General features: G+C 37.1%; 3 protein-coding genes across 4 annotated transcripts; all 3 read left to right on the forward strand.

Moving 5' to 3' along the window:
- The first annotated feature begins 914 nt into the window (after positions 1 to 914).
- On the forward strand, positions 915 to 2720 carry gp1bb (glycoprotein Ib platelet subunit beta). Its single transcript, XM_042488838.1, has 2 exons — positions 915 to 1008; positions 1891 to 2720. The coding sequence occupies exon 2, from the start codon at positions 1901 to 1903 to the stop codon at positions 2516 to 2518; it is 618 nt and encodes a 205-aa protein (XP_042344772.1). The 5' UTR covers positions 915 to 1008; positions 1891 to 1900; the 3' UTR covers positions 2519 to 2720.
- Positions 2721 to 3961: 1241 nt separating this feature from the next.
- dhx37 (DEAH (Asp-Glu-Ala-His) box polypeptide 37) lies at positions 3962 to 16780 on the forward strand. 2 transcript variants are annotated; one of them, XM_042488857.1, is made up of 27 exons: positions 3962 to 4177; positions 4347 to 4462; positions 4565 to 4734; positions 5420 to 5532; positions 6039 to 6390; positions 6476 to 6624; positions 7245 to 7337; positions 7427 to 7523; positions 8522 to 8635; positions 8777 to 8993; positions 9282 to 9380; positions 9457 to 9527; positions 10214 to 10349; positions 10466 to 10542; positions 11541 to 11773; positions 11865 to 11976; positions 12689 to 12795; positions 13130 to 13318; positions 13533 to 13657; positions 13998 to 14114; positions 14265 to 14437; positions 14530 to 14644; positions 14840 to 14977; positions 15069 to 15163; positions 16004 to 16077; positions 16209 to 16306; positions 16409 to 16780. In XM_042488857.1, exons 2-27 carry the CDS (start codon positions 4360 to 4362, stop codon positions 16483 to 16485), a joined length of 3444 nt encoding a protein of 1147 aa, XP_042344791.1. In that variant the 5' UTR covers positions 3962 to 4177; positions 4347 to 4359; the 3' UTR covers positions 16486 to 16780. The 2 variants fall into 2 exon arrangements, with proteins under 2 accessions (XP_042344791.1, XP_042344792.1); XM_042488858.1 differs by having other exon boundaries at positions 4062 to 4098.
- A 1666-nt stretch (positions 16781 to 18446) lies between these two features.
- Positions 18447 to 24450, forward strand: ufd1l (ubiquitin recognition factor in ER associated degradation 1). The gene is made up of 12 exons (XM_042488100.1): positions 18447 to 18582; positions 18795 to 18927; positions 21259 to 21291; positions 21386 to 21507; positions 21634 to 21764; positions 21851 to 21923; positions 22014 to 22082; positions 22168 to 22236; positions 22310 to 22360; positions 22451 to 22539; positions 23581 to 23665; positions 23907 to 24450. Exons 1-12 carry the CDS (start codon positions 18580 to 18582, stop codon positions 23979 to 23981), a joined length of 933 nt encoding a protein of 310 aa, XP_042344034.1. The 5' UTR covers positions 18447 to 18579; the 3' UTR covers positions 23982 to 24450.
- The last annotated feature ends 586 nt before the right edge of the window (positions 24451 to 25036 follow it).

Raw genomic sequence — 25036 nt, forward strand, 5'->3', positions numbered from 1 at the left:
GTGCTTCCTCTGCTCTGCACATAGCATCTTCTCCCTGCCAGACAGAGCAGACTTAACAATAATATGAATGATAGAAATATCTTAATTTTCTGAAAGATGACTTTGACTCATAACTTTTTTTCTTTAACATTTTAAAGTGGAAGAAGCAGGTCCAGGGTTTCTGGAGCTACTTCACCTGCTTCCAAGGTGATGGAGAAGGAAGATAAATCAAAGGTGTAGAAACTCCAGCAACACTTGTAGTATTTAAAACAACTTTATTAAAAGACCAACATGTTTTGGCTTGTGGCGTTCGTCAGGGTCATCCCTGAGTGGAAGTTAGAATAAGCATTTGCATCTTGTACTGAAGTAAAAGTAGTAGTGTTATAGTTGAAAATACTCTTTTACATGTACAAGTCATACATTAAAAATTATATTGAAGTTAATGTAAAAAAGTAAAACCATAAAAACATACCTTGAGTGCCAGAGGCAAAAGTACTCATCATGCAGAATGGACCAGTTTAGAATAATGCATATCAATCTTTTACAATATAATAATTTGCATCACTTTAATTTTGCAGTTGGTAAAGTGAAGCTAATTTTAATTAAATTATTGACTGTCAGAGATCAATAAACTTGTCTTATTCTGTAAATTACATAATAATTTATGTATTTATTGTATTTTGTATTACTAGTCTGAATCTGCAAAATAAACAGTAACTAAAGCCATCAAATGACTATCTGAAATGGAGTGAAATAGACTGAACATGGTCTATTTCTTCAACATACAAGTACTGTAGTACCAAATATCCATTTCAGAGAACCTCATACAATTTATAAGAAATTAAGGTCCTCAGATAAAGACTTACTAAGATACTTCCTATGTCCTGTGAGTTTGTGTGTGTGTATGCGTGCTCACTTTTGTCGGTGGTGTTTTATCAGTTAGTGCCAGCTGTCTGTAACACACACTTGGCCTCTCAGAGCGACTGTTACAGAAACACAGTCCTCTCCTGAAGACACACAGCACTGAAGGTAAATTATTCTCCTTATTAAGACATTTTGTTCTGTAGCTGACAGTAATTCAAAAGCTGTCAAGTCTGTGCGGGACGTTCAGTTGAACAAAATTACTCTATTCTGTTTTTAAGAGTATGGGAAGAGAAAGTATATAATATACTTTAAACTTGTTAATTAAACTAGGGTCGATGTATTGTGTCAATGCTTTGTTCCCTGTTCTGCGTATCAAGTGATCTCACGTGGAGGTCTCAGTCAGACTCAGTCCTGACCTTAAGGTTGGGATTTAGACACAAATGTGTGTGGACCCTCATCACACATGAAGGAAAGGAACTTTTTTTTTGCTGTCAGTGTGCGATTAGGCAGGGTGTGTTTCATATCCAAAGGCAGCTCAAAGTGCTTTACAGATTACACATGCAAAAGCACAAGAAAAAAAAAAGATTAAAAAATAAACAAACAAACAACAGAATAAAGCAATTTAAAGCACAAGAAATAAAAGCAATAAGGAAAATTAGGGAAAAAAACACAGTAAAACAATAAAAACAAAACAAACAGTACTTGACAATGTATTGTTGGTAGTTATGAACATATAATATCCTGTTAATAATATGTTTAGAATATTTAGAATATCTTTAGTGTTATTGTACATGTACAATGAAATTGGATGCAATCCTATCCAGTGTAATAAATTGCAATTAAATTATGTAGTAGTACAGCACAAAGAGTACAAATTATTTACTTGTATTATTGATATGAAAGTTACCATAAATGTCACATTCATTTACCTCTAAAAAAGTTACATATATTGTTTGTTTTAACAGACTTTAATGTTAACATGTCTATTACTGTGAGGTTAAAGTTGCATATTTCTTTCAGTAACAGCTGAATGATTTCTTTCTCCAGTTTGGAAACCATGAAGGGGCTGCTGCTCCTGTGTCTGCTCACCTTGTTTCGAGGTCAAAGGTCATCTGCATGCCCCCACCTTTGCTCCTGTCATGGCAGTCAGGTAAATTGCAGCCGCAAGTCTCTCACCTCCTCGTCACTGCCCACCAGTTTCCCTGCTGGGACCACCTTCCTCCATCTCCATGACAACCGTCTGACCTCCCTCCCTAATGGGCTCCTGGATGATCTGACCTCCCTCCGCTCGGTGTCTCTCCATGGTAACCCCTGGGTGTGTGACTGTGGGGTTCTCTACCTGCGGGCCTGGCTGCTGCATCATCCCTCCACCCTCACATCACACCTGGGCATCAACTGTAGCTCCCCTCCCGGCCTCCGAGGGCGACTGGTGGTGACTTTGACGGAGAAGGAAGTGCTGGAGTCCTGCCACTACTGGTTTTGTGATCTCGCTTTGGTCTCGCAGATGTGTCTGTTTGTGTTTGTGCTGGTACAGGGGGCTCTGCTGGTGGCTCTTATCGTGTTTCTGAAGAGGTTTGAGAGGATGTCCAAAGAGGCGAGGAGGACCACGGAGGAGAGTTTCACAGCCGGGGAGAGGGAGAACGAGTACACGCCTTTAAAGGACACCAGCATCTGAGAAAGAGCTCTGATCTCTGATTAGATACATAAGAAGAAGAAGTTGTTTATTTATCTGCAAACAAAATGTCAAAAACAGACAGACAAAACGTCTCACTTGTGCTTCAGACTATAAGCAATTTGAAACCTGTGAAAATTGGCTTTATTTCTTTCAAAAATGTGTGTAAAAAAAAGTCAAGAAAGTTACATGAAAATTAGTGAAAAGTAAACAACTTTTAAAAACTAAAACAAAAGCATACAACCTGGAAAAAGTGCTTTAAAATGATAATAATTCTGTAATTGTATATTTTTTTAATACATAATTAGGATATTTCACTGTATGGTTTATGCCCTAGCTTTTTTTCTGTCAACATTTTCTCCTAGCTTATTTGAAATAATTTTCTAAATATATTTATTTCTTGCAATTTGTGGAACATTTCTTACCATGTTGCTCATTTCCTTTTCCCCCATGTTTTTCAAAGAAACCCCATTAATTTGCTTAGGGTTCAAAGGTTTAAATACCTGTGAAAGGCATCTTAAAGCAACACCAGAAAAATGATGTGGCTCCTGGTTTAAAAGGGTTAATTCAGATGTTTCCATACAGGAAGCAAATTGAGAAATTGATAAGTCTGAAAGAGACTGAATGAGAAATGGTTACATCAGAAGTATTTCATGCATTTCTTGATAGGGTGTTTATATATGTGTTATATCTGTTTATTTTTTAAATATTTTTATGCATTATATTTTATTACATATATTTTAGATGTAGTATTTTGTCATTTTCTATTTAGATATTATTAAATGTGTTTATCAGGGGAAACAAATCACAAATGATTCTGACTGTATTTATGTTAGTACCACATACATTTTAGATATTTCTTTTTTTTTTTGGAACTGCATTCTGATCTTCCAAACACACAGCTAATTTTACAGATGTAATTAAAAGTTGCTGACACATTGTGGCAATGTTGTGAATTTCTTTTTTTTTATAAATAATTTTTAAAAAGGATTTATTTTCAAATGATGGAGAAACTCAACTTCAGCTTAATTTTGTGGCCAGAGGGCAATTGCTTTTTCAGAAATTCATAGAAGAACATTCACATACTGTGCAGTAAGTGGGAAGTTACAGTAGTCACTGGTGTCTGACTTTCACATTATAATAGTAAACAAAGCACAGCAGCAATAATCATCTAAGAAAATCAAGATAAAATATATAGTATAAGAACATGAAGTAAAGTGTAAAGTGTATAGTGACCAGACATGTTGAATAAATGATCAGCATCTCTGAAATTAAAGAATTGATCAAATGAAAAAATGTCATCAGCATTTATCTCAAATGTCTTTTGATTTTCACTCTAAATCAACTGATTTATTACAACAGATACACTTTATGGAATATGTTGTTTTCTTCAACAGCTTAAAAAACACATTGTTAAATTATTCTCAACAAACAGAAAAAGATCTATAAAACATTAAAAACCAATCGTGTGGTTTTGAGGATTTCTTTCCCCCTCATGTCTTTGAAGCGGAACTTTTCTGCAGGGACATGGTTTCAGCGGCGGACAGTTTTAGCTGATGGACCCCCTTATGTTTACACGTGAGGTTTGTGCAGGACTGTAACATAAAGATTTTAGCGTTTCTATCTTACATGCCGCTGTTTGACCAGTAAGAGTAAAAAAAGGTCTGTATCTTATAATATCTATACAGATTTTTCGGTTGTATAAGTTACGTGTTCACCGTAACGGTGACGCTACAGTTAGCCAGTTAGCTCGTTTTTAGCTTCTTCATGGTGTGTGTCATTACACGTTATCGGGTGGTGGTTTAAGAGCGTTTTATTTATTTTTTTACAGACTTTAATTTAAAATGGGAAAACTGAGAAAGAAACACAACTGGAAGGGAAGACAGCAAAATGAAACACAACAACCAGCAGATGACGAGAAGACAGAAGTTGTTGTGGAGCTTCAAGGTGGGAAATTAAAGCTGAAATCCATATAAACATTCAGATTATTTTGCGTTAATGATATCTTTTATGTGTGGTCTGTTGGCTTGTGACACTTGTTTCCATCAGATGGGTCCAGGCTGAAAGGAGTAGACCAGAGCAACGTTTTGGTCCTCCCAGCTAACAAATCTAAGAAGAAGAAAGTCTCAGTGACCCCAGTCTCCAACAAAAAGCCTCTCACCAAGAAACAGAGAAAGGAGCTGCAGAAAGTCCTGGAGCGCAAAGAAAAGAAAGCTCAGGTGAGACAAACTGATGCTGCAGGTTTACACGAAGCTCTGTGAGTCTGTTGAGAATAGTATTTTTCTGATTTACAGGCTCAGGTTTAATTGTACAAACAAACATTTTAGCCAGAGTAACACAACTTTGATCCAGTTCATATGTACATTTATAATCGCAATAATGTCTTTAGTAGTGCTCAAACAATTATTAACAGTTTGATCTTTGATCTTCAGTAATATTTTTTTAATACTTTATTGCAATGGTTACATAATACTTAATACAACCAGTCATTGAAATACATTGCATTTTATGTTATTTAATTTTTTAACTTAACTACTCAAGAGAAAGAAAGAATAAAACTCCACATCAAATTAAAAACGAATGAATAAATTGTATTAAACTCTAAGAAAAGGAACAGAAAAAAAGCAGAGAAAAATATAAGAGAAAAAGAAAAAAACAATGGAGGAGGTGGTGGTGGGGTTATAAATGCAATAATGTCTTTAGTAGTGCTCAAACAATTATTAACAGTTTATTTGATTGACAATAATATATTAATCAAAAACACCAAGCTGTCTTTATTATAGACCATAAAGAGATTACAGTAAATTATGGAGAGAGAGAGAAACGAAGATATTGGAAGAAACATTTTGTTTTGGTATCAGAGATCACAACCCACTCACCTGTCCTGCTGTCTGTCCTGTCCAGAGAGCGGACATCTTGACCAAACTGGCTGAGGTGCAGCTTCCAGAGTCTGAGCTGAAGCTGCTGTACACAACGTCCAAACTGGGAACTGGAGACAAACTTTACCAGACCAAACAGTAAGTGCACAAAGATAAGCAAAGGTCTTTAATCGTTGGAGGATATGGAGACAGTGGAGTCAGTGGTTTTAATTAGGGCTGTATGACATGCCGAAATATATCGTCTGATGATAAAAAACATCTGTCATTTCATATTATATTATATTGTTTATTTCGTTCACATTATCTGATAACGCTTTGATTTATATAATTAGAACAATACTTTATTTAACTTCACTATAACAGTACTTTATTTGACTTTATACTTTATTTAACATTGTAACAGTATTTCATAAAACTTTATTTTTTACAGTAGTTTATGTAACTTTATTTAATGGCAGTAGCTACTTTATTTGTAACTCTAGTTCATTTAATAATTTTGTATTTTATTAGGTCACAGTTGTTTAGAGGAGATTTCAAAATATCGTACCTATATTTTGTATCGTGATACAATTTAAAAATATTGTGATATTATTACAAAGCCATATCCCCTAGCCCTAGTTTTAATATTTGTGGGTTGTTTTTAGGTTACCGGATGAAATAAAAGACGGAGACTTGGGCCCAAAGATCAGCAGCGTCAGCGGAGCGAACAGAAAAAGAAAATGGAAAGAAGAGGAGGACGAAGAGGAGGAAGAAAACGCAGAAGAAAGCAGTGATTTGGACACCTCGTCTGATGAGGAGGATGAAGATGTAAATGAGACCGCAGAGATGACCATCGCTCCGTGTGAAGAGACGGTGGACAAACAGGTAAAGGAACAACAATCCAAAACAGAACCAGACGGACAGAATGAGAAGATTTCAGTTGAGAAGAAAGTTGAAAACAAGACGCCATCGCAGCCGGCTGTTTTCATCCCTGTTGACAGATCTCCAGAAATACAGGTGTGTGAAAACTACAGGTGTTTCATCAGACAGGTTGTTTTTTTCATGAGCTTTTTTAAAAGTGTCTTTCAATGTGCTGCTGCAGGAGGCTCGTCTGAAGCTGCCTGTGCTGGCGGAGGAGCAGGTCATCATGGAGGCGGTGAGAGAAAATCCCTGCGTCGTTATCTGTGGAGAGACAGGAAGTGGAAAGACCACTCAAGTGCCTCAGTTCCTGTATGAAGCCGGCTACGCCAGGTACGTCATCCTCTTTACAGTGTTTTCTTTAAAGCGTTTAACTGGATATTTATGTAAAAAAATCATGTGGTTAACGTTATCTTTGCAGACAAAAACAGGACAGCACTCCGATTATAGCATTCTTTATTTCGGGCCAGACGCTCTTCTTCAGTGCTACATTTGACAGTAACACAAAGAAAACCCACAGTTGGTGTTAATTTCAAGTCCACACATGAAAACACGTACAGTGCATCCCAGCCTGGGGGTCCAACATTTCAAAAACGCAGAATCACAGTAACGTGTATTTACTTGTACATGTATGTAAATACATAAACAATAAAAAAGCAAAAAAAAAAAATGGATCAATAAGTAAATAAACAAAATTATAATCATAACAACAACAGCAACATCCATAACAAAAAACAATAACAATGATGATGATAATAATAATGATATTTTAGAAAATAAAATAAAATGGAATAATATGTTTTCTAAATGGGGAAATAATAGAATGATACAATATTGTAAAAAAAACATTCAAATGAAATCTCCCCAGTAGAAATGAGGGTGTCGTGGTGATGTGCCTGATAAATCTCTCTTCTCGTGGTTACTGTTATCTTCTTAATGCTGGTTTCCTGCAGCGGCAGTGGAATAATCGGTATCACAGAGCCAAGAAGAGTGGCGGCTGTCAGCATGTCCCACAGAGTGGCCAAAGAGATGAACCTGTCCACACGGTGAGATTCAGAATATAAAAGTGACCCTTAAAGAGTTATACAGTATACAGTTATAGCTAAATGGTAAATGTTTGGTTGTCTGGCGTCAGGGTGGTGTCGTACCAGATTCGATATGAAGGAAACGTGACCGGCGAAACGAAGATCAAGTTCATGACAGATGGTGTTCTACTGAAGGAGATTCAGAAGGTATCATCTTTACTCTCTGCTGAGCTCATTTAATGAACTACAGTAAACATGACAGACATTTCTGGTATTTTTGACTCATTTATTCCATGAAACTAGGAGCATTAGACAGTTTGTAAAATAAGATTCCAGTAATGTCTGCAAAGGATTGTTTCCGACTTTATTGATCCAAACTTTTCCAATTACTCCAGAGCTTTGTAAAGTCCACAAGTCGACATTTATTGAAAAAAAGATAGATGTAATCATTTCTAAAACTCACATGTTTTAAAATAATCTGATGTAGTCCACTGTTCACTGTTGTCATAAAATTGTTTGCTCTTCCCCTTGTGCACACAAAGAGAGGCATGTGCCAGTATTCACAACAACCATTATAATAATAATCTGGCATTACCATAAATTACATTTTTTCAATAAAGACAGCTAATTAAATTTTAAAAAAGACTAACTCATTTAATCTCGTGAATAACTTTTTCTTTGAGGTTTTTACATTTTTTTAGGTCGATGAAGTCATAAAATATGTTAACAGACATTTAAAGCTTCATCTGGAAACCTCAACAGAAGCTTTGAATGTAAATAAAAAAAGACGTAGTACAGCTCTACTGCTTTTCTTCATGGCTACTGAGGGACAGACTAACAGAGACAGATGGACAGACAGACGGAGAATGTTGAATGTTTGATAAAGTTTATGTTTAGTCTTTATTTGTAAGAGGACCCAACTTATTCAATACAGTAAATTATTTGATAAACTTTTTCAAATTCAGCTTTAACTATTGAGTGCTCTTATTGTTGCATATTAATAAATAATGGAGGTTTAAAAAATCCTAATTTGTGAAATTTAGCTAAATCTGCTTAAAAAAACCCACAATTTGTATAAGCTGGCATGAGGTTGTTTTGCTGAAGCTTTTTCAATATAAATGATTAATGGCAAAGCATATATTTTTTATTTAATTCATTTCTTGATGTTTCCTCAGTTTTCACAGTGTCTCCGTTTCCTCTTATAGGACTTCCTGCTCCAGAGGTACAGTGTGATAATCATTGACGAGGCGCACGAAAGGAGCGTCTACACAGACATCCTCATTGGACTGTTGTCTCGTATCGTCCCGCTCAGAAACAAGGTAAAAGACTCTGCTGTGTTTCATGTTTTTAGTGCAAAAAAAGTCACAACCTGAATCACAGACAGCGTGTGACATTATATTATCTTTCCTTTTTATTTCGTTTCCCTCGATACCCTGCGCCCACTCCTCACGCCTCTGCAGAAAGGTTTGCCGATGAAGCTGCTGGTCATGTCAGCTACTCTACGAGTGGAGGACTTCACAGAAAACACAAAGCTGTTTAAAACGCCGCCGCCAGTCATTAAAGTGGACGCTCGTCAGTTCCCGGTCACCATACATTTCAACAAACGCACCCCGATGGAGGATTACACTGGAGAAGCTTTCCATAAAATCTGCAAGATCCACCGGATGCTGCCTCCAGGTGCAAAAACACACAGCTCAGTTCTCTGATTTTTGTGTTTTCTTTGGGTGAAAGCAAAGGTCATCAAATCATATAAAAAACATTTGAAGAAAGGAGACACTTTTTAGCTCTTTTGCGTCAATAGCTGTTTGTTAAGATCTTATGGTGGGATGCATGAAGAATTTCATGTTGTAAGTTAATATTATAGTGCAGTTTTTTTTTTATTTGAATTAATGAGTAATTTTAGTAAGTAAGCAGGACAAGCTGCAGATGCTGGAGTTTAACCTTCATGCTGTCTTTGTCCATCAGGTGGCATCCTGGTGTTTCTGACCGGTCAGGCTGAGGTTCACAATCTGTGCAGAAAACTGAGAAAAGCGTTCCCCTTCAGGAGGGGAAACACAACCACAGGTGAGTGTAACACAAGCCTTACTCTCCGACACATCTCTGAGCATGTTTTTGTATGTTTACATGTTTATGTTTTCAGGTGAAGACGAGGAAGCCGAGTCCTCAGAGGCGATGAGGAGGTTTAAGAAGGCCAAACAGAAGAAGCCTGTTGTAAGTCTACTTTTAGTTAAATGTCCCTAAAAGACCATTTTTTGTGCATTTGAATTCAGTTGAAGCCACCTTCATCCTGGACAGATGTTTGTTGTGTATCTAACAGGGTTTCTGCAGACTCTTACAAAGTCTTAAAATGCATTAAATTCATTAATCTATAAATAAGGCCCTAATTGGTATTAAAATGTTTTAAATCAGTCTTTCGAAAGTCTTAAAAATGCTCAGACATGGAAAGAAGGAAATTATGATCCATTTTTGTCTGAAGTTGCATTTTTAAAATCTTAAAATAATTGGTAATGTCTATTTTAAAAAAACGTCAAGGATAGAAGAACCAACAACACTCATATTTACAACATCCAATAAAATGAAATTGACCAAGCTTTTTTCAAGGAATTAATACTTTTATGATAACGTAATTTCATTGTTTTTCATGTGTTGCATTCTGGAAAGTTTTAAATCACCTAACTATTTAATCTGAACAAATATTGAATTAAACATTTGGGCAAAATTGTCTGTTACTCTAAGCAATTGATGTCAGGTTCACGTTCATTTTTCTTCAGTTTTGGTTATTGTAAAATGGTCTTAAATTTAATTCTGTGTGGAATTAAAAAAATATTTAAAAATCCTAAATTTAACTTACCGTAAGATGAAGGAACCCTGTTTTGGACTGTTACCTCTGTCTTCAGTCTCTGCCCCAAATCGATCTGGATAATTACTCCGCCCTCCCAGTGGATGAAGGGGACGAGGACAGAGAGGCTGGGATAGGAGACGAGGAGGACGAGGGCTCTGACCTGGAGATCGGAGACGATCCCACCAGTACAGGTGAGATACTCCAAATGAATAATTCTTTAAATCCTGTTGAATGTATTTCTGATTAGTGCTTTTTTTTAATTATTTTTTTTTACTAACTCTACTCTGTGGTTTGTCTCTGTCTGCAGAGGAGAATCCTGATCCATCTATTCCCCTCTATGTCCTCCCTCTTTACTCTCTGTTGGCTCCAGAGCAGCAGGCCAAGGTGAGAATAATCTCTTAGCTCAGCACATGAGTTTTTTGATTTTGCAATTAAAATATTTTAAAAATTTTACATCAAAGTTCACATTGTGATAGCTGTGAAGGTTCAAATATTTTTTTCAGTGGTAGTCTTTAAGATTTAGATTGTGCTACACATTTTGCATCAACTGCTTGGCTTGAAAAGGGAATTTTTAAAGAGCGGCCATGATGTGGATGTGGGTCCATACTATTACATATTTAAAATTTATTTTGTTTGTCTGCGTGCTTCTAGTTTGAAGTATAGAGCACTTAGCAAGTAGTTTAAATGGATAGTTCAGATCTTTTAAAGTGGGTTTGTAAGACGCACTTGTCCATAGTCAGTGTTTTATAGTCAGTAGATGGTGCTCGATGTGCCTCCAGTTTGAAGAATCAGTGGGGACACAGAAGCTGAGCAGTGGACGTAGACGGGGGAACAGCAAAACATTTTGGCCACCTAAAATAGTCCCACCTTAAAAAAATCATTTAATTTTAAGTAAACCGCATATTTGGAATATTTTACAACATTTGACAGATAAATTAAGCCGTTTTATTTCTCTCTTCAGTCATTTAACATTGCAGAACACAGGAGTTGCTTGTGTACTGCTGCCTCAGTCAATTATTTTGTTTCTGTTATTGTGTAACACTTGTGTTTAAAACTGTTTTTAAAAAAAATCATGTAATAATACAAACTAATAAACTGATCTGGGCAGCCGTAGATCAGCAGCTCCAGTGTTCAGCAAGCTAAAGTTACTGTTTTTGAGAGTCTGATGGCTTTGTCGAGAGTATAGATGGTGAACTGAAGCTTTTAATGACTTCCCTGTCAGAGCAAGTTATCTGACCAAAAGTGATGAAAAATATTCTAAATATAGCATACACTTTAACTGATATTAATTTTGTTCAGGTGGTTGTTTAGCTGCTGCCCCCTCCACAGCAGTACAATACTCTAAATGAAGTGTTTCTGTTGTATCTCATAATTGTGTGTAGGTGTTCAGGCCTCCTCCACCTGGAACTCGTCTGTGTGTGGTAGCTACTAACGTGGCCGAGACGTCCCTGACCATCCCCGGCATCAAGTACGTGGTCGACTGCGGTCGGGTTAAGAAACGTTTCTATGACAGAGTGACGGGAGTGTCGTCTTTCAAGGTCACATGGACCTCACAGGCCTCAGCCAATCAGAGGGCAGGTAGAGCGGGACGAACAGAGCCGGGACACTGCTACAGGTCAGGACTTTGAGTCTGTGACTGAATCACATGGTTATTTTTTTTTACTTGAGGTTTTACAAATGTCTGTGTTTTTGTAATCTTTCTGCAGGTTGTACTCATCTGCAGTGTTTGGAGACTTTAGTTTGTTCTCAGAGGCAGAGATCACTCGCCGGCCTGTTGAAGACCTGGTTTTACAGATGAAGGACCTCAACATAGATAAGGTCAGTGAAAAGTGAACAAGTCAAAGTTACCAGCAGACCTCTGAGTGAAATGTTGTGTCTTCTATTTCAATTTCAATAAATATCAATTTATTAATACATATTCATTCTGAATATTTGAAACGTTTCATTTTCTGCTGTATCGATTCACTAGTAGCAGCTGTGCTTTCACGCTCTCTTTTATTGTTTATGCGTATTACATTCATTCTGCTGTTTTCAACTGCAAAACAAGAAACAGCGCTTCTGTCATTTTGTAACCCTGTTATATTTATCTTTCTTTTTTGTAATTTGCTATTAATTGTTTTTAACAAACATGAACATAACCACATACAGTGACAGTACAATAAAACCAAGTAGAAAAGAAAAAGAAAAAAAAACAAAACATAAAAACAAAACACATATACAGGCTAAGAAGTGGTTTCAACAAACACTATACTGTCACTCTACACCATCTTGACAGTATGATGAGTGGAATATATATCATCACTCCTATATAATCTTAAAGTGACAAACATATTATAACATATTACATTTATCTTTCAAAAAATGTTACCATTTTAGACCCTCAATATAAATATTTTTTCTGTAGTATTAAAAGTTGTGTCGGATAATGATATTTTTTAAGGTAATGTATCAAAGTCAGAAATTACAGTGCTGTAAAAACACTGTTTTCTCAGAAAAATGGCATCATATTTTTTTTTTTTTGTTTGTACAGGTCGTTAATTTTCCCTTCCCCACGCCTCCGTCTGCTGAGGCTCTAGTTGCAGCTGAGCAGTTATTAGTGTCACTGGGAGCTCTGAAAGAGCCGCCTCGCACCGGAAGGTAATTGTCTGTCTGTCGATGGGTCTCCTTGTCTTTACCTGCTTTGACCAATTTAACTGTATTTTAGGACAATTTTTACACTCTGTTTCTTACAGGGAAGCCTTAAGAAAATAAAGGCATGAAATGAAACAAGTGTTTTTTTTGATATGAAGTTAATCAATAGAAGGAATTTGTAACACTTTCTAAGATCATTGCTCTTTTCTGTGGACATTTGAGAGTATAACAAACCCTTTTATATTCATATTTTACTTAAAATTGAGTCTGAGTTTACCCAGTGTGTTTAGACTCATCTTGTTAATTATCAGTTGTAAACTGTGGTTTTTTTTCTTACTAGGGTAAAAGAGATGGAGCAAGCGAGGCTGAGCTGTCCCATCACCCCCCTGGGCAGAGCGATGGCTTCGTTCCCCGTGGCACCACGTTACGCTAAAATGTTAGCTCTCGGTAAGCAGCAGGATTGCCTGCCCTATGTCATCGCTGTGGTAGCAGCCATGACAGTCCGGGAGATCTTTGCAGACCTTGACAGGTGAGGATAAGTTTTTTCTAGTAGTATCTCTTTATAGATAACTATGTTAAAAACTTGGGTTTTCGGGTCTTCCAAGGCATTTCTTGTTAAATTTGATAATTGAGAATGGCATAGATTAAGTAACACAAATGTGAGGTCGGTGGTCTTCTTGTGCAGCAAAATTCAATTTGTTTTAATTATTTTATTCTAGTCACATATTTTTGTTCCTATGCAGACCTGCACAAAGTGAAGATGAGAGCTCCAAGCTCACCCAGAGTCGAGCCCGGCTGACCCAGATGAGGAGGTTGTGGGCTGGACAAGGAGCGTCACTCCAGCTGGGGGATCTCATGGTCATGCTGGGTGAGCTCTCTTTTTGTTCAGTTATTCCAGTATTTTACTGCAGACTGGAGCAGAGTCTTAGGTCATTTTTTTGGCCCTTAAAGGTCCCATGACTTGGCTTCAAAAACACAACTTTCTTTAGGTTTTCAGCATGAGGCAGGATTTCAGGATGAGACTTAACACCAGGAGCCACTTTATTTGAGGGATCTAATTTAAACTTTGTCGAGGAGGGGCTGTGGCGCCAGGAAGTCTACAATCACATAGCAAAAATGTTAACACTTAATAGGCAGAATAAAGTGTGGATTTTTTTTATGTTATGTAAACTGACAGGTTAATACTGTATTTCTGTACGTGACTACAGGTGCTGTTGGTGCTTGTGAATTTGCCGGTTGTACTCCTAAGTTTTGTGAGCAGAACGGCCTGAGGTACAAAGCCATGGTGGAGATCAGGAGGCTCAGAGGACAACTCACCAACGCAGGTACACACACACACACACACACACACACACACACACACACACACACACACACACACACACAGAGCCTCATATATAATGTGCTACAGGAACAAAACAGAATATGGTTTTGTTGATATTTGAATATTTGAATATCGTGTTTTGTGATCCCAGTAAACGCAGTGTGTCCAGAGGTTGGAGTATTTGTGAATCCCAAGATGACTCCGCCGACAGAACACCAGGTGGTTTGTTTGCGGCAGATTGTTCTGGCCGGACTGGGAGACCATCTTGCGAGGCGTGTACAGGCAGAAGACATACTGGATCCAAAATGGAAGAATGGATACAAGGCAAATATGCTCTTAGGACTGTCATTATAATTTTAGGAAAGTCTGCTATCGCTCTCTTTCACCTTCTTACTTTTATGTATTTTTGTTCACAGACGCCTCTGCTGGACGACCCGGTGTTCATTCATCCCACCTCGGCGCTGTTCAAAACACTGCCAGACTTCATCGTCTACCAGGAGATCATGGAGACCTCCAAGATGTACATGAGAGGTAAATGAGTGAAAACGGCAACGATTTCCATCGAAAATCGTTTCATTCTGAATTTTTGCAGATATGTGAGTGTTGTATTTATAGTCAGATTCATAAACTGCCAAATATTAAAGTTTGTCTTGAATTCTATTGTTGCTGCTTTTTTTAAACTGATGGTTTCACCTGGTGAAATGTCTTCCTTTCTGCCTCTGTCAGGTGTATCAGCAGTTGAAGCAAAATGGGTCCCCGAGCTTCTGCCTCAGTATTGTCATTTCGGCTCTCCTTTGGAGTCACCATCGCCGTGGTTCTGTTCGTCCTCCGGCACTGTCAGATGTCACCGTCCAAGCACCTTCTGTAAGTTTCCCACCGCTGAGCATCATAACTGTGTTTGTGCTGAAAAAATGTCTTTGCCTACATGTGCGTAATTGCTGCATCTCTCCTGCAGTCCGTGTCGGTTGGCAGCTGCCGGCGGTGGAGTTGGAATATCCGGACGGCCTGGAGCGTTACAAACTGTTTGCTAGGTTTCTGCTTGAAGGACAGGTACTGCAGCAAAACCTGAGAGTTACCCAAATCTGATCAGTCATAACTCAAGTGTCAGTGAGGCATGAAAGCTGGAACCTGGCAAGAACTAAAGATCCTCATCACAGCGAGAGGCCCAAATTAATCAATAATTACTGAGTGTTAGTAACCTTTATATCTACTGCTATCACCACTACACCCAACCCAATCTACTGACCATCAGTATAGATTAAGTTGTTGAATATATGAACCATTCTACACATGGTTTACAAGTTTATGTCTGAACTATATATGCTAATACATTCTTCTTTCTGCATTGTTCTGTGTGTGACAGGCCAAAAATGTGTGTATTAGAGGTCCAGTGTGAAGGATTTGTAGGATTTAGGGGCAATCTATTGGCAGAAATGATACACAGTATTCATAGTTATGTTTTCATAATCACCTGAGAATAAGAATCATTGTGTTTTCCTTACCTGAGAATGAGCTGTTTATATCTGCATACAGAGCGGGTCCTCGTCTACAGAGTCCGTCATGTTGTTTCTACAGTAGCCCAGAGCAGACAAATCAAGCACTGCCTCTAGAAAGGGCCATGTGTGTTTCATGTTTTCACATTTTCCTGTTGGCACATTGACCACCATTGTTCTCCTACTCACTTGGCACACAAGAGAAGTTTCAGCTCTGCAACCTCACCACTAAATCCTACACAAAAAAAAGCAGGAAAAAGAACATAAAAACCTAAAATCTGAAAACAAAACCTTGCACTAACTCTATAAAAGATGGAAAAGTGATGCCTGCAGCTGACCAAACCTGAGAGGAACACCTGTGTATTGGATTATAATGTTTGCTTTGTCTGGTTTGCAGGTTTGTCCGAAACTAAAGAAACACAGCGCCCTCCTTCTTTCAAACCCCTCCATCATGCTGAAAACGTGGGCAAAGTAAGTCTTATACACACACACACACACACAAACACACTGCTCTGCATTCTCTTCAGTTTTCTCTGTTTTTGACAAAATTGCTGTTTTCATTAAAGGACTTTTCTCTTACTGTTGTGATTTTGCTGCTTCAGGCTGCAGCCCAGGACGGAGGCTTTGCTGGGAGCTCTGGTGTCAAAGAGGGTTGACAGCAGAGATGCTCTCCTCACTGTCTGGAAAACGGACGACAAATGTGAGGATTTAATGTGCCTGGCATGACTTGCGCAAGTCTGATTTGTTTTGCCTCCTTGCCATTTTATCTCATTTGATCATGTAATTTTTTTCCCTCTTACAGATCTGTTGTCTGTGTATTGCCAGTGGTTACCTGAAGCCATGCATCAAGACGTAGCCAAAAGTTGGCCTCCGATATAAAGACTTTCATCTTAAATGGAGGCAGAAGATGATATTACACACTTGATCAGAGACTGAGTTAATCTGCAGATCTGTAGATGTCTTCACACCTGCCAGTTTTTTAAATGATCTCTCAAAATGTAACCAGGATACCACAACACTGCCTTTTCTCTGATTTGTATTTTATATACCGGTTCTGTGACTTGTACAGTTTTCAACGAGAGCTCTATAATAACTTTTAACTTGTTATCAGTGTGCTGCTGTCAGATATGTCTGATTTGGTCTTCATAAGACTCATTAAAACTGTTCTGAATGAGCCCCCTGTGTGATGTATTCATGCTGTATGTGAATATTAAAAGAGAGCTTCACTGATTTTACACAGCATTGTTAGTTTACTAGTCATGAGGAGTATGAAGCTGAAGTTTGAGACATGACCCTCATCAAAAAGACATCTTGGGCATGGAGAGATTCAAATTGGTGAGTGAAATAATTAATGTGTGAACCAGGCAGGCAGTGTCTAATGAGAAAATGGAATTGATTGAGATTGGATGTTTATTTTTGACCCACACCACATTAGTCCATGGTGTTTGCCCAGTTCATAGAAATATAGTTGTTGAAATATTTATTCTTTTTCTGAGCACTTGAAAGTCTTAACATCAATCAATCCATTTTTTTTTACATTTTTTAAAATGTTTAATTTGTTTTCAATGCAGTTGAGTTTCAGTTATTTTTCAGAGTGGGTTTGCTTGTTCCAGTTTTTTATGTTATGGTTCTAAAAATTGTAGAATATATATATATATATATATAATTGCTTTCATTTGGTTTTTATTCATTTTAGTGAAGTTTTATTTATTTAATAACTCTTTATTATCATTATTATTTTCATAATTATTATATGGGTGGTATTCATCATGGGCCAGACATAACAGGTTCATACACAACACATCCTAGACATCCTTGTCACAATTATGCCTCCACACTGCTTGTTGTATTGACAAATTTGAGCAAATTGACAAGGATTAAAACTAAAGAAATGTTCTGTATATTTTTCTTTTATTTCGGTTAGTAATATAAGCACACTATCATTTTAGTGTTTTTCTCTTAAGTTGAGTTTTTATTTTTATTTTAGTTGACTAAAATGTGTATTTTCACCAATCCTTTTTGTTCTTTGTTTAGTTTTTGTTAATTATAATAACCTTGAGAACATGCTAAGTTTAGACTGAAAATTTAGAAACAGTTGGTTGACCAAACGAAAAAAACAGCTGAAACTTCCTGAACTAATACCAAAATGGACCTTATGATGAAGTGTTAAATGGTGTTAGTAGTTTTATTCATGACTGATAGTCTAATTTATAATCTCAACCTCTGTTTCTTGTATTTTGACTATTTACTACCTTAATTATATATGTTTTATTCACGGTATGTTTAGGCTTAAAATATATTAATGATGTCAATGGGTTTTATTGTATTTTTCATCTTATGTTATGCATTCTGTGCACTCAAATTTTATCCTTACTTTTACTAGTATTGTCAAGGGGGTGTTATCCATGTGAAGATGCATTCTTTGTATTGTATTTTGATCTCATTTCATTTTTACATGCAGGTTGTATTATGTTTTTTGATATGAAGCACTTGGTGTATGTAATGTCTTTCTGGTAAAGCATGTTGGGATGCATTTATTGTATGAAAGGTGCTATACAGGTAGGTTATTATTGTTATCATTATTATCATTATTATTATTATTAATTACTTAATTTAAAAAATACAACCTTATGGAAGAACATTTTTTGGAAAACCTTTAACATAATGTAATGTAGAATTTAGATTTTTAATATTCTTATGGAAGCTGAAGTTGTGGTCTTGTTCAACTAAAATCATCCTTTATTTTAAAGGTAACTTTATATCAAAACTTAAAAACTGTTATTTCAATAGGCTACTGTGATTGGCTAAGCTGTAAGATGTCGTCATTTCCCTTTGTCAGCTCGTGCACTTCCGGAAGAAGCGGAAGACAACAGTGGAAAATTCACAGCTCATATGTAAAAATATCCAAACAACTACACAGAAACAGACATTTTGAGTCGAGTCGTTTGACAACCAAAGACCTCAGCTGTCGACATGGTGAGTGCCACTGTGACTTCGTCCAACGCCGACGACAAATTTATATCAAAACAAATCGTACCTTAAACAGTTTTCGCGAACAGGAGAGCGGCTAACAACAACTCGAAAGCTGCCCTGTCACGATGCAGTTTGTCCGACATCGATGTTAACAACTCACGTAGAAATATCGGAAATATGTGTGATTTAATAATAAAATGTGATATGTTTCACAGTTTTCCTTCCAAGTATATGACCACCCGATGGCCCGGGGGTTTCAGAACCGCTTCTCCACTCAGTACCGCTGCTACTCGGTGTCCATGCTGGCAGGTCCCAACGACCGCTCCGACGTGGAGAAAGGAGGCAAAAGTAAGTATTACTGTCATAAAATATCCTTTATACCATCATTACTGCCATGACAGATGCTTCATACTACCACAAACCGCTCGTGAAAAGTTCTAGAGCAGACTTTTTTGGCGTGTTTTCTAAAATCTAGAGAGATCTACCGTAAACAAAGAGATCTGTAGTGAATTGAGACATTTTTCAACGAGTCAACAATGTTTTGTCCCACCCCGCAGCAGTTTAGTCCTCGTTTCTTGTCCAAATCAAACCACGATCCCTGTTTGTGGACACTATTTCCTAAATTTTACCGCACACCCACAGAGACTTATTTCCAGTCAAGGAGCTGTTTAAAATTTGGAAGTAAGGATGCACAATATTGGATTTTTTGCTAATATTCCATATATAGCAACTCGTTAGGCCGAAAACAGATACAAATAGAAATATTCTTTCTGAACTTAATTTGAACTAGTGGTCAACTGATATTGGTTTTTCAGTGCCAATACCGATTATTAGTACTTAATGAGACATGACCGATATTTGGAATCGATATGTATTCACATTAAAAACACAATATTTCTGTCAATATTCATAATTTTGGTATATAACAAACTCCAACTAAAAACGTTGTTTAATTGCCTTTAATAAATGTTTAATCAAAACTGTTCAGTGAAAATTTAATTAAAAAATGAATAAATAAAATTTACTTCCTGAGGTTTCACAAAGTTCCTTTCATGCCGACACTTTCTTTGCATGTATTGCAGACTGCCTTCCCTGGTGTTGGTTGAGTATAATACACAAACTTTTTTCTAACTTAATTTTATCTACGATTATTAAAATGAAATGCAGATATAGCTCATTGACAGAATGCCAAATATTGGCCCCAATAATGGGCCAGGCCAGTAATCTGTAACCCCTAATTTTAACCATTGTCAAGTCTCTTCTATAGTGGAATTTACATCATATTATACATACTCTTATTGTGATGGCCCGCCAGCAGCTGGAGACATAAAATACATTGCTTTTCTGTGTATGTAATATTCATTCACTGTGCAAAATAAGAGCAATACTTCAACTAAGGGCACCCCATGTACAGAGACTGGGTGTCCTCGTTAGCAGTCGTGGATTTGACTGCTGCATGTCATCCCCTCTCTCTCCTGTCACACTTAAGCTGTCCTATCCCTAATAAAGGCTAAAGGCCAAAATATAATCGTTAATAAAAGGAAGATATCAGCATGCTAGGTGATTCAAATATTTCATTTTAAAGCCGATATCTGCTGATAAAGATTATGTGCCGATATTGTCGTTTATCCCTATCTGAAAATATATAGTATGTCCTTCTTTTCAAAGGCCAGCAAGTAAATAGACTTAAAGGAATAGTTCTGATTTTTTTAAAATTAGATTTGCGTTAGCTACTTATCCATACACACTATATTAGACACAGTAGACTCCATCCTGCTTCTCGAAACTACATTTGTGCTGACCACCATCTACTGTATGTAATATACTGTATGTGGGTAGGTACCCAATTGGCCCCGCTGGAAAAAAAATCAGAAATACTCCTTTAAAGTGCAGAATCATCATGAATACCCTACTAGTGAATCGCGCCTGCTTTCTAGAGTCATCTACTGTTGAGTGGGTCAGTTTATTATGTTCAGATTTTTCTCAGTGTCTGACACAGTGAAGCCAACCTTTTGTTTTCAAGCTACATACCCTTATAAACGTGTCCCATGCACAGGTAATTTAAATCTTTTCAAAATCACAATATTGCCAAGTGCAATATCCAAATTGCAGGAGCTGCAATTTTTAAAATAAAGGTAAAATGTTTCAAAACATACCATTATAAATAAAGCATGGTGTTGCTACAGAGATGACCCAACCTTTCAATCATGTTTCAGACGTTAGAGAACATGCTTGTTTGGTACAAACCCCAGCAAAAAAAATCACATAATGATTTTAATAGTTTTTTTCCAGTGAAATTGAAATGCAAAAATTACCATTCCCACCAAAATCATGACTTGCAACTGCAATATTTGTTTAAATAATCACTTTTTTTGCACATTATGCAGCCCTCTTCTACATGCTGTTTGATAAAATAAGCCACAGTGTTGAAAGATTTCTGAAGTTTTCTAGCAGTTTTAACATAATTCCCTATCATATCTGGGTTTGACATTTTGGTCATATGTTTATGTTTTCCCAACATTATGGCTTTTTAAAATGTTGCATAAAAGGCCCATTTTTTTGTAAGGAAGAAACTGATATCATAGCTGTACATTTTGTGTCCAACAATATTTTACTTGCTGGGAAGGTACTTACATGGTTGCTGTTTTTGTCTCAACTAATGAAGGGTTTCTTTTTCAGTTATAATGCCACCTTCAGCTCTCGACCAACTCAGTAAGTTAAAGTTAAATCAAGCAAATCTCTGCGTTATAAAAGTCCAGTTTGAACTTGAATAAATCTTACTTTTCTGCTCTTTTTGCTTATACAGGCAGGCTTAACATCACATATCCAATGCTTTTCAAGCTGACCAACAAGAACTCAGACAGAATGACACACTGTGGCGTTTTGGAGTTTGTTGCAGACGAGGGAATCTGCTACCTGCCGCACTGGGTGAGAAACAGAAACAAGATAAATGGCATTGTCTGAAATATTCACTGCTGATTAAATAATTTTAAAGCCACTTTGTAGACATCCAACAAGGCAGCACTGATATTTGCTTTATTTTGTTCGCTGCAGATGATGCAAAATCTCCTGCTGGAGGAAGGTGGTCTGGTCCAGGTGGAAAGTGTTAACCTCATGGTGGCCACTTACTCAAAGTTCCAGCCACAGAGCCCTGACTTCCTGGACATTACAAACCCCAAAGCAGTGTAAGAGATATCATTTAGGAGCGTTTAATTGACCCTTTTCTCATTTCATTTTTGACTATAGTGATTAAGTGGTCCCTTTATTACAGACTGGAGAATGCTTTGAGAAACTTTGCCTGCCTGACAACTGGTGATGTCATAGCTATCAACTACAATGAAAAGGTAGATTAACTTATTAAAATCAGTGTTGGACCAGCATGCAAATATTTGAATGAACACCACTGCTCATGGAATCTGTGTATTTTGCTTCAGATATATGAGCTGCGAGTAATGGAGACCAAGCCAGATAAAGCCGTTTCCATCATCGAGTGTGACATGAATGTAAGATCCTTTATATTATCAGAGAAAACAGCAAATTATTCTGTTGTGTTCTCCACTTCAAATGTGCCGTGACTCTGTTTCTCAGGTGGATTTTGATGCACCTTTGGGTTACAAAGAGCCTGAACGACGACCTCAGCACCAGGAGGAACCAACAGTAAGGAACAAACCTTAAAGATACCTGTGCAGTTTGTGCTCTGAACAGTTTGATTAAACTCATTTCTGCACAGGAGGAAGAAGCAGATCCCACCAGTTACGCCGACATGGACATGGGATTCAGGGTGAGTAATTGTTGCTGCTGGTTAGAGATAAATTATCGCCCTTATAACTAAATTATTGGAGCTAATGTAACTTGTGTTCACTATCCTTAGGCTTTCACTGGCTCTGGCAATCGTTTGGATGGTAAAACTAAAGGGATCGAGCCCAGCCCTGTCCCTCTTGGCCCATGTGACATCAAAAGGTAATGAGGTGGCCTAAAATTACATATTGTAGCAAAATTGTTTAACTATTCAGCATGATGACTCTGTAATATTATTAGGTGCCTCCCTTAAGATTATTTATGTCATTTTATGCCTTTATTAGACATTAGAAATAAAAGAGATGATAAGAGAGGAAATTAGGTGAAAGAGAGAGATGGGGAATGACATGCAACCAGGGTCTTAATCTGGAGATATTGTTGTTTATGGTCAGCACTTAAGCTCCAAGCCAACAGGCACCGACTGCACTATATGTATTTTTGGCCTTTTTCAGTGTATTAGACAAGACTTCTCCAATAGAACTAAATCTTTCATGGGTTGGTTGTAGGTCGCTTGGTAAGCTGAATTTGGACATACAGTATAATGTGACATGGTGAGAGACAGCCGATTGTGTTTTCCAACAAAGCTCTGGCAGTTGGAGCAATTTGTATCATACCCTCACTTTGTACTCAGACTGGTGTATGACAAACTATTTCTATGATGCCCTCTGACTGACCACCACAGTGCATGACAGAAACGACAAAATTCTTTAATGTTTATGAGGTCCTTTAGAAACGGCTGGAAATACTAAAATCTAATGCCTTTTGAAAAATTGCCAAACAGTGCATATCGCTGCTAAAGCAACTGTGTCCACACGTTTCTAATTTTCCATCTTTGGGTGTCTGTAGGCAACAAACTCTCTGCTGCTTGATGCTCACTCGTATCCCCATGTCATCTTGTTTTTGGTGCCACATAACATGGTCAGCTTGCCTAAAAGCTTGCCTTTGTAATTCAGTTTGGCTATTAACAAATCGCAAAGTATAACAAACGACTCCCCTTAGCTCGCAGTGTCTACAGCTAGAATGTGTCAAAATGTTAATTTGTTTACTACTGCACAATGTGACATATTAATTCACAAGATGGTCAAAGTTCCAAACTGTGTGGAGAACCTGAGGGATACTTGTTCAATCTGTATTATTATGACACCACTGAACATTGAACCATTTTACCTGATTTGATTTTAACCTCTTATCTTTCTTTCACAGAGGCATTCCCAACTACGACTTCAAAATTGGCAAAATCACCTTCATCAGAAACTCGAGGCCACAGCCTAGAAAAATTGCTGATGATGTAAGAAATACGAGGGATTTTATCATATGTTTGTTTATATTTAAGTCTGTGTTTCCATTTCTTCAGTACAGCTTCTCACACTCTTTTCCAGTAACACATTTTTGTTTGTAGCACTTGAACTAAACAACTTTTTTGTGTGATTTGTTCCAGTGATTTATATTGAAATATCTAAATACTTTTTTTCATGTAGCACGAGTGTAATTTTTCAATTTAAACTACTTTTATGTCTTAATCTTATCAGGATGATGCCATGAACAGATTCATCGCTTTCTCTGGAGAAGGACAGTCACTACGCAAGAAGGGCAGAAAGCCTTGAAGGATTCAGAGTGAGACTGGCTGATGTGCAGAGGCTCAACATATCTATTGTCACCTTCAGCAGCAACGTAAAAAACAAAAAAACTGGCCTTCAGATGCATTGGTATTTCATGTCTCTGACCCTTTGAAATGGGAGTTTTGCTGTCGAGTTAGGATTATATGTAATTAAAACTCTGTACTATCTTGCTCAACAGAGGCCAAGTTTTGCAAAATGCTGTCTGGAGTTTGTAGAATAAATTAAGATAAATTATATGAGCACACCACCAACAAAAAGAATAACTTGATCATTGTTATATTAGAGCATATTCCCCCTTTTCCCGTAATTGTTGCAATTTTACAAGTGACTTTATCCAGAGTCCCATTCTTATGACAAAATGGGAGCAATAATAGAGTTATAGGACTCATTTGCAGTTTTATTTTTCTTTTTTTCTTGGTTTATTTATAGTCAAATAAAGGATTGTGTTTATTAATTGTCATGAATAGTTTTTTTTAATGTCTGAGCATGTACCTGAACTACCAAATGAAAGTGGTATATATGGGGATGTTTCTGTATTTGTGGTATTTTCTTGACTCAAATTAGACATTTATTTATGAATAAGCTGATTATGATTGATTGTCCTATTTTAATCAAACAATGTAATGGCAGGAAAAAATTCAAAGTAATACAGGACTGTTCATTATTTAGAGGAGAGGGGGTGAAAAATGGGCAGGCACTCAAACCATTTTTAAGCCATGTTTTTTGATAGAGGAGCGGCATGTAACTTTAAATTGTGGCATTTTGTATTTATTTTAGATTCCCTCGGAAACCCAAAACCCACAAGTGGGTTTCAAAGGTATGTTTTCTTAAAAAAATCTGCAAAATCACACCATTTATCATGGACAGAAACTGTAAAATATGGTTATTAATGTTGGAGGGACAGTCATGCATTTTCCAACAGTAACACAGGGAGGTTCAAGGACAAATATCTGTAGCCCCAGGGAGGGTCATGATATAAGAAAAGGCATAATTCACACCCAGCCACCCCCTACTCTCATGAATAAAGTACAGTGTCTTAG

The sequence above is a fragment of the Plectropomus leopardus genome, chromosome 6, assembly GCF_008729295.1.
Source record: "Plectropomus leopardus isolate mb chromosome 6, YSFRI_Pleo_2.0, whole genome shotgun sequence".
Taxonomy (NCBI): domain Eukaryota; kingdom Metazoa; phylum Chordata; class Actinopteri; order Perciformes; family Serranidae; genus Plectropomus; species Plectropomus leopardus.

What these genes read in the sequence shown, in the direction of transcription:
- gp1bb (XM_042488838.1), top strand. Translation starts at nt 1,901, where the DNA reads ATGAAGGGGCTGCTGCTCCTGTGTCTGCTCACCTTGTTTCGAGGTCAA.
- dhx37 (XM_042488857.1), top strand. Translation starts at nt 4,360, where the DNA reads ATGGGAAAACTGAGAAAGAAACACAACTGGAAGGGAAGACAGCAAAAT. An exon ending in ACAGATCTCCAGAAATACAG is followed by an intron (nt 6,391 to 6,475) that starts GTGTGTGAAAAC and finishes GTGCTGCTGCAG; the next exon opens with GAGGCTCGTCTGAAGCTGCC. An exon ending in AGGACCTCAACATAGATAAG is followed by an intron (nt 11,977 to 12,688) that starts GTCAGTGAAAAG and finishes TTGTTTGTACAG; the next exon opens with GTCGTTAATTTTCCCTTCCC.
- ufd1l (XM_042488100.1), top strand. An exon ending in CTATCAACTACAATGAAAAG is followed by an intron (nt 21,924 to 22,013) that starts GTAGATTAACTT and finishes ATTTTGCTTCAG; the next exon opens with ATATATGAGCTGCGAGTAAT. An exon ending in CTAGAAAAATTGCTGATGAT is followed by an intron (nt 23,666 to 23,906) that starts GTAAGAAATACG and finishes TAATCTTATCAG; the next exon opens with GATGATGCCATGAACAGATT.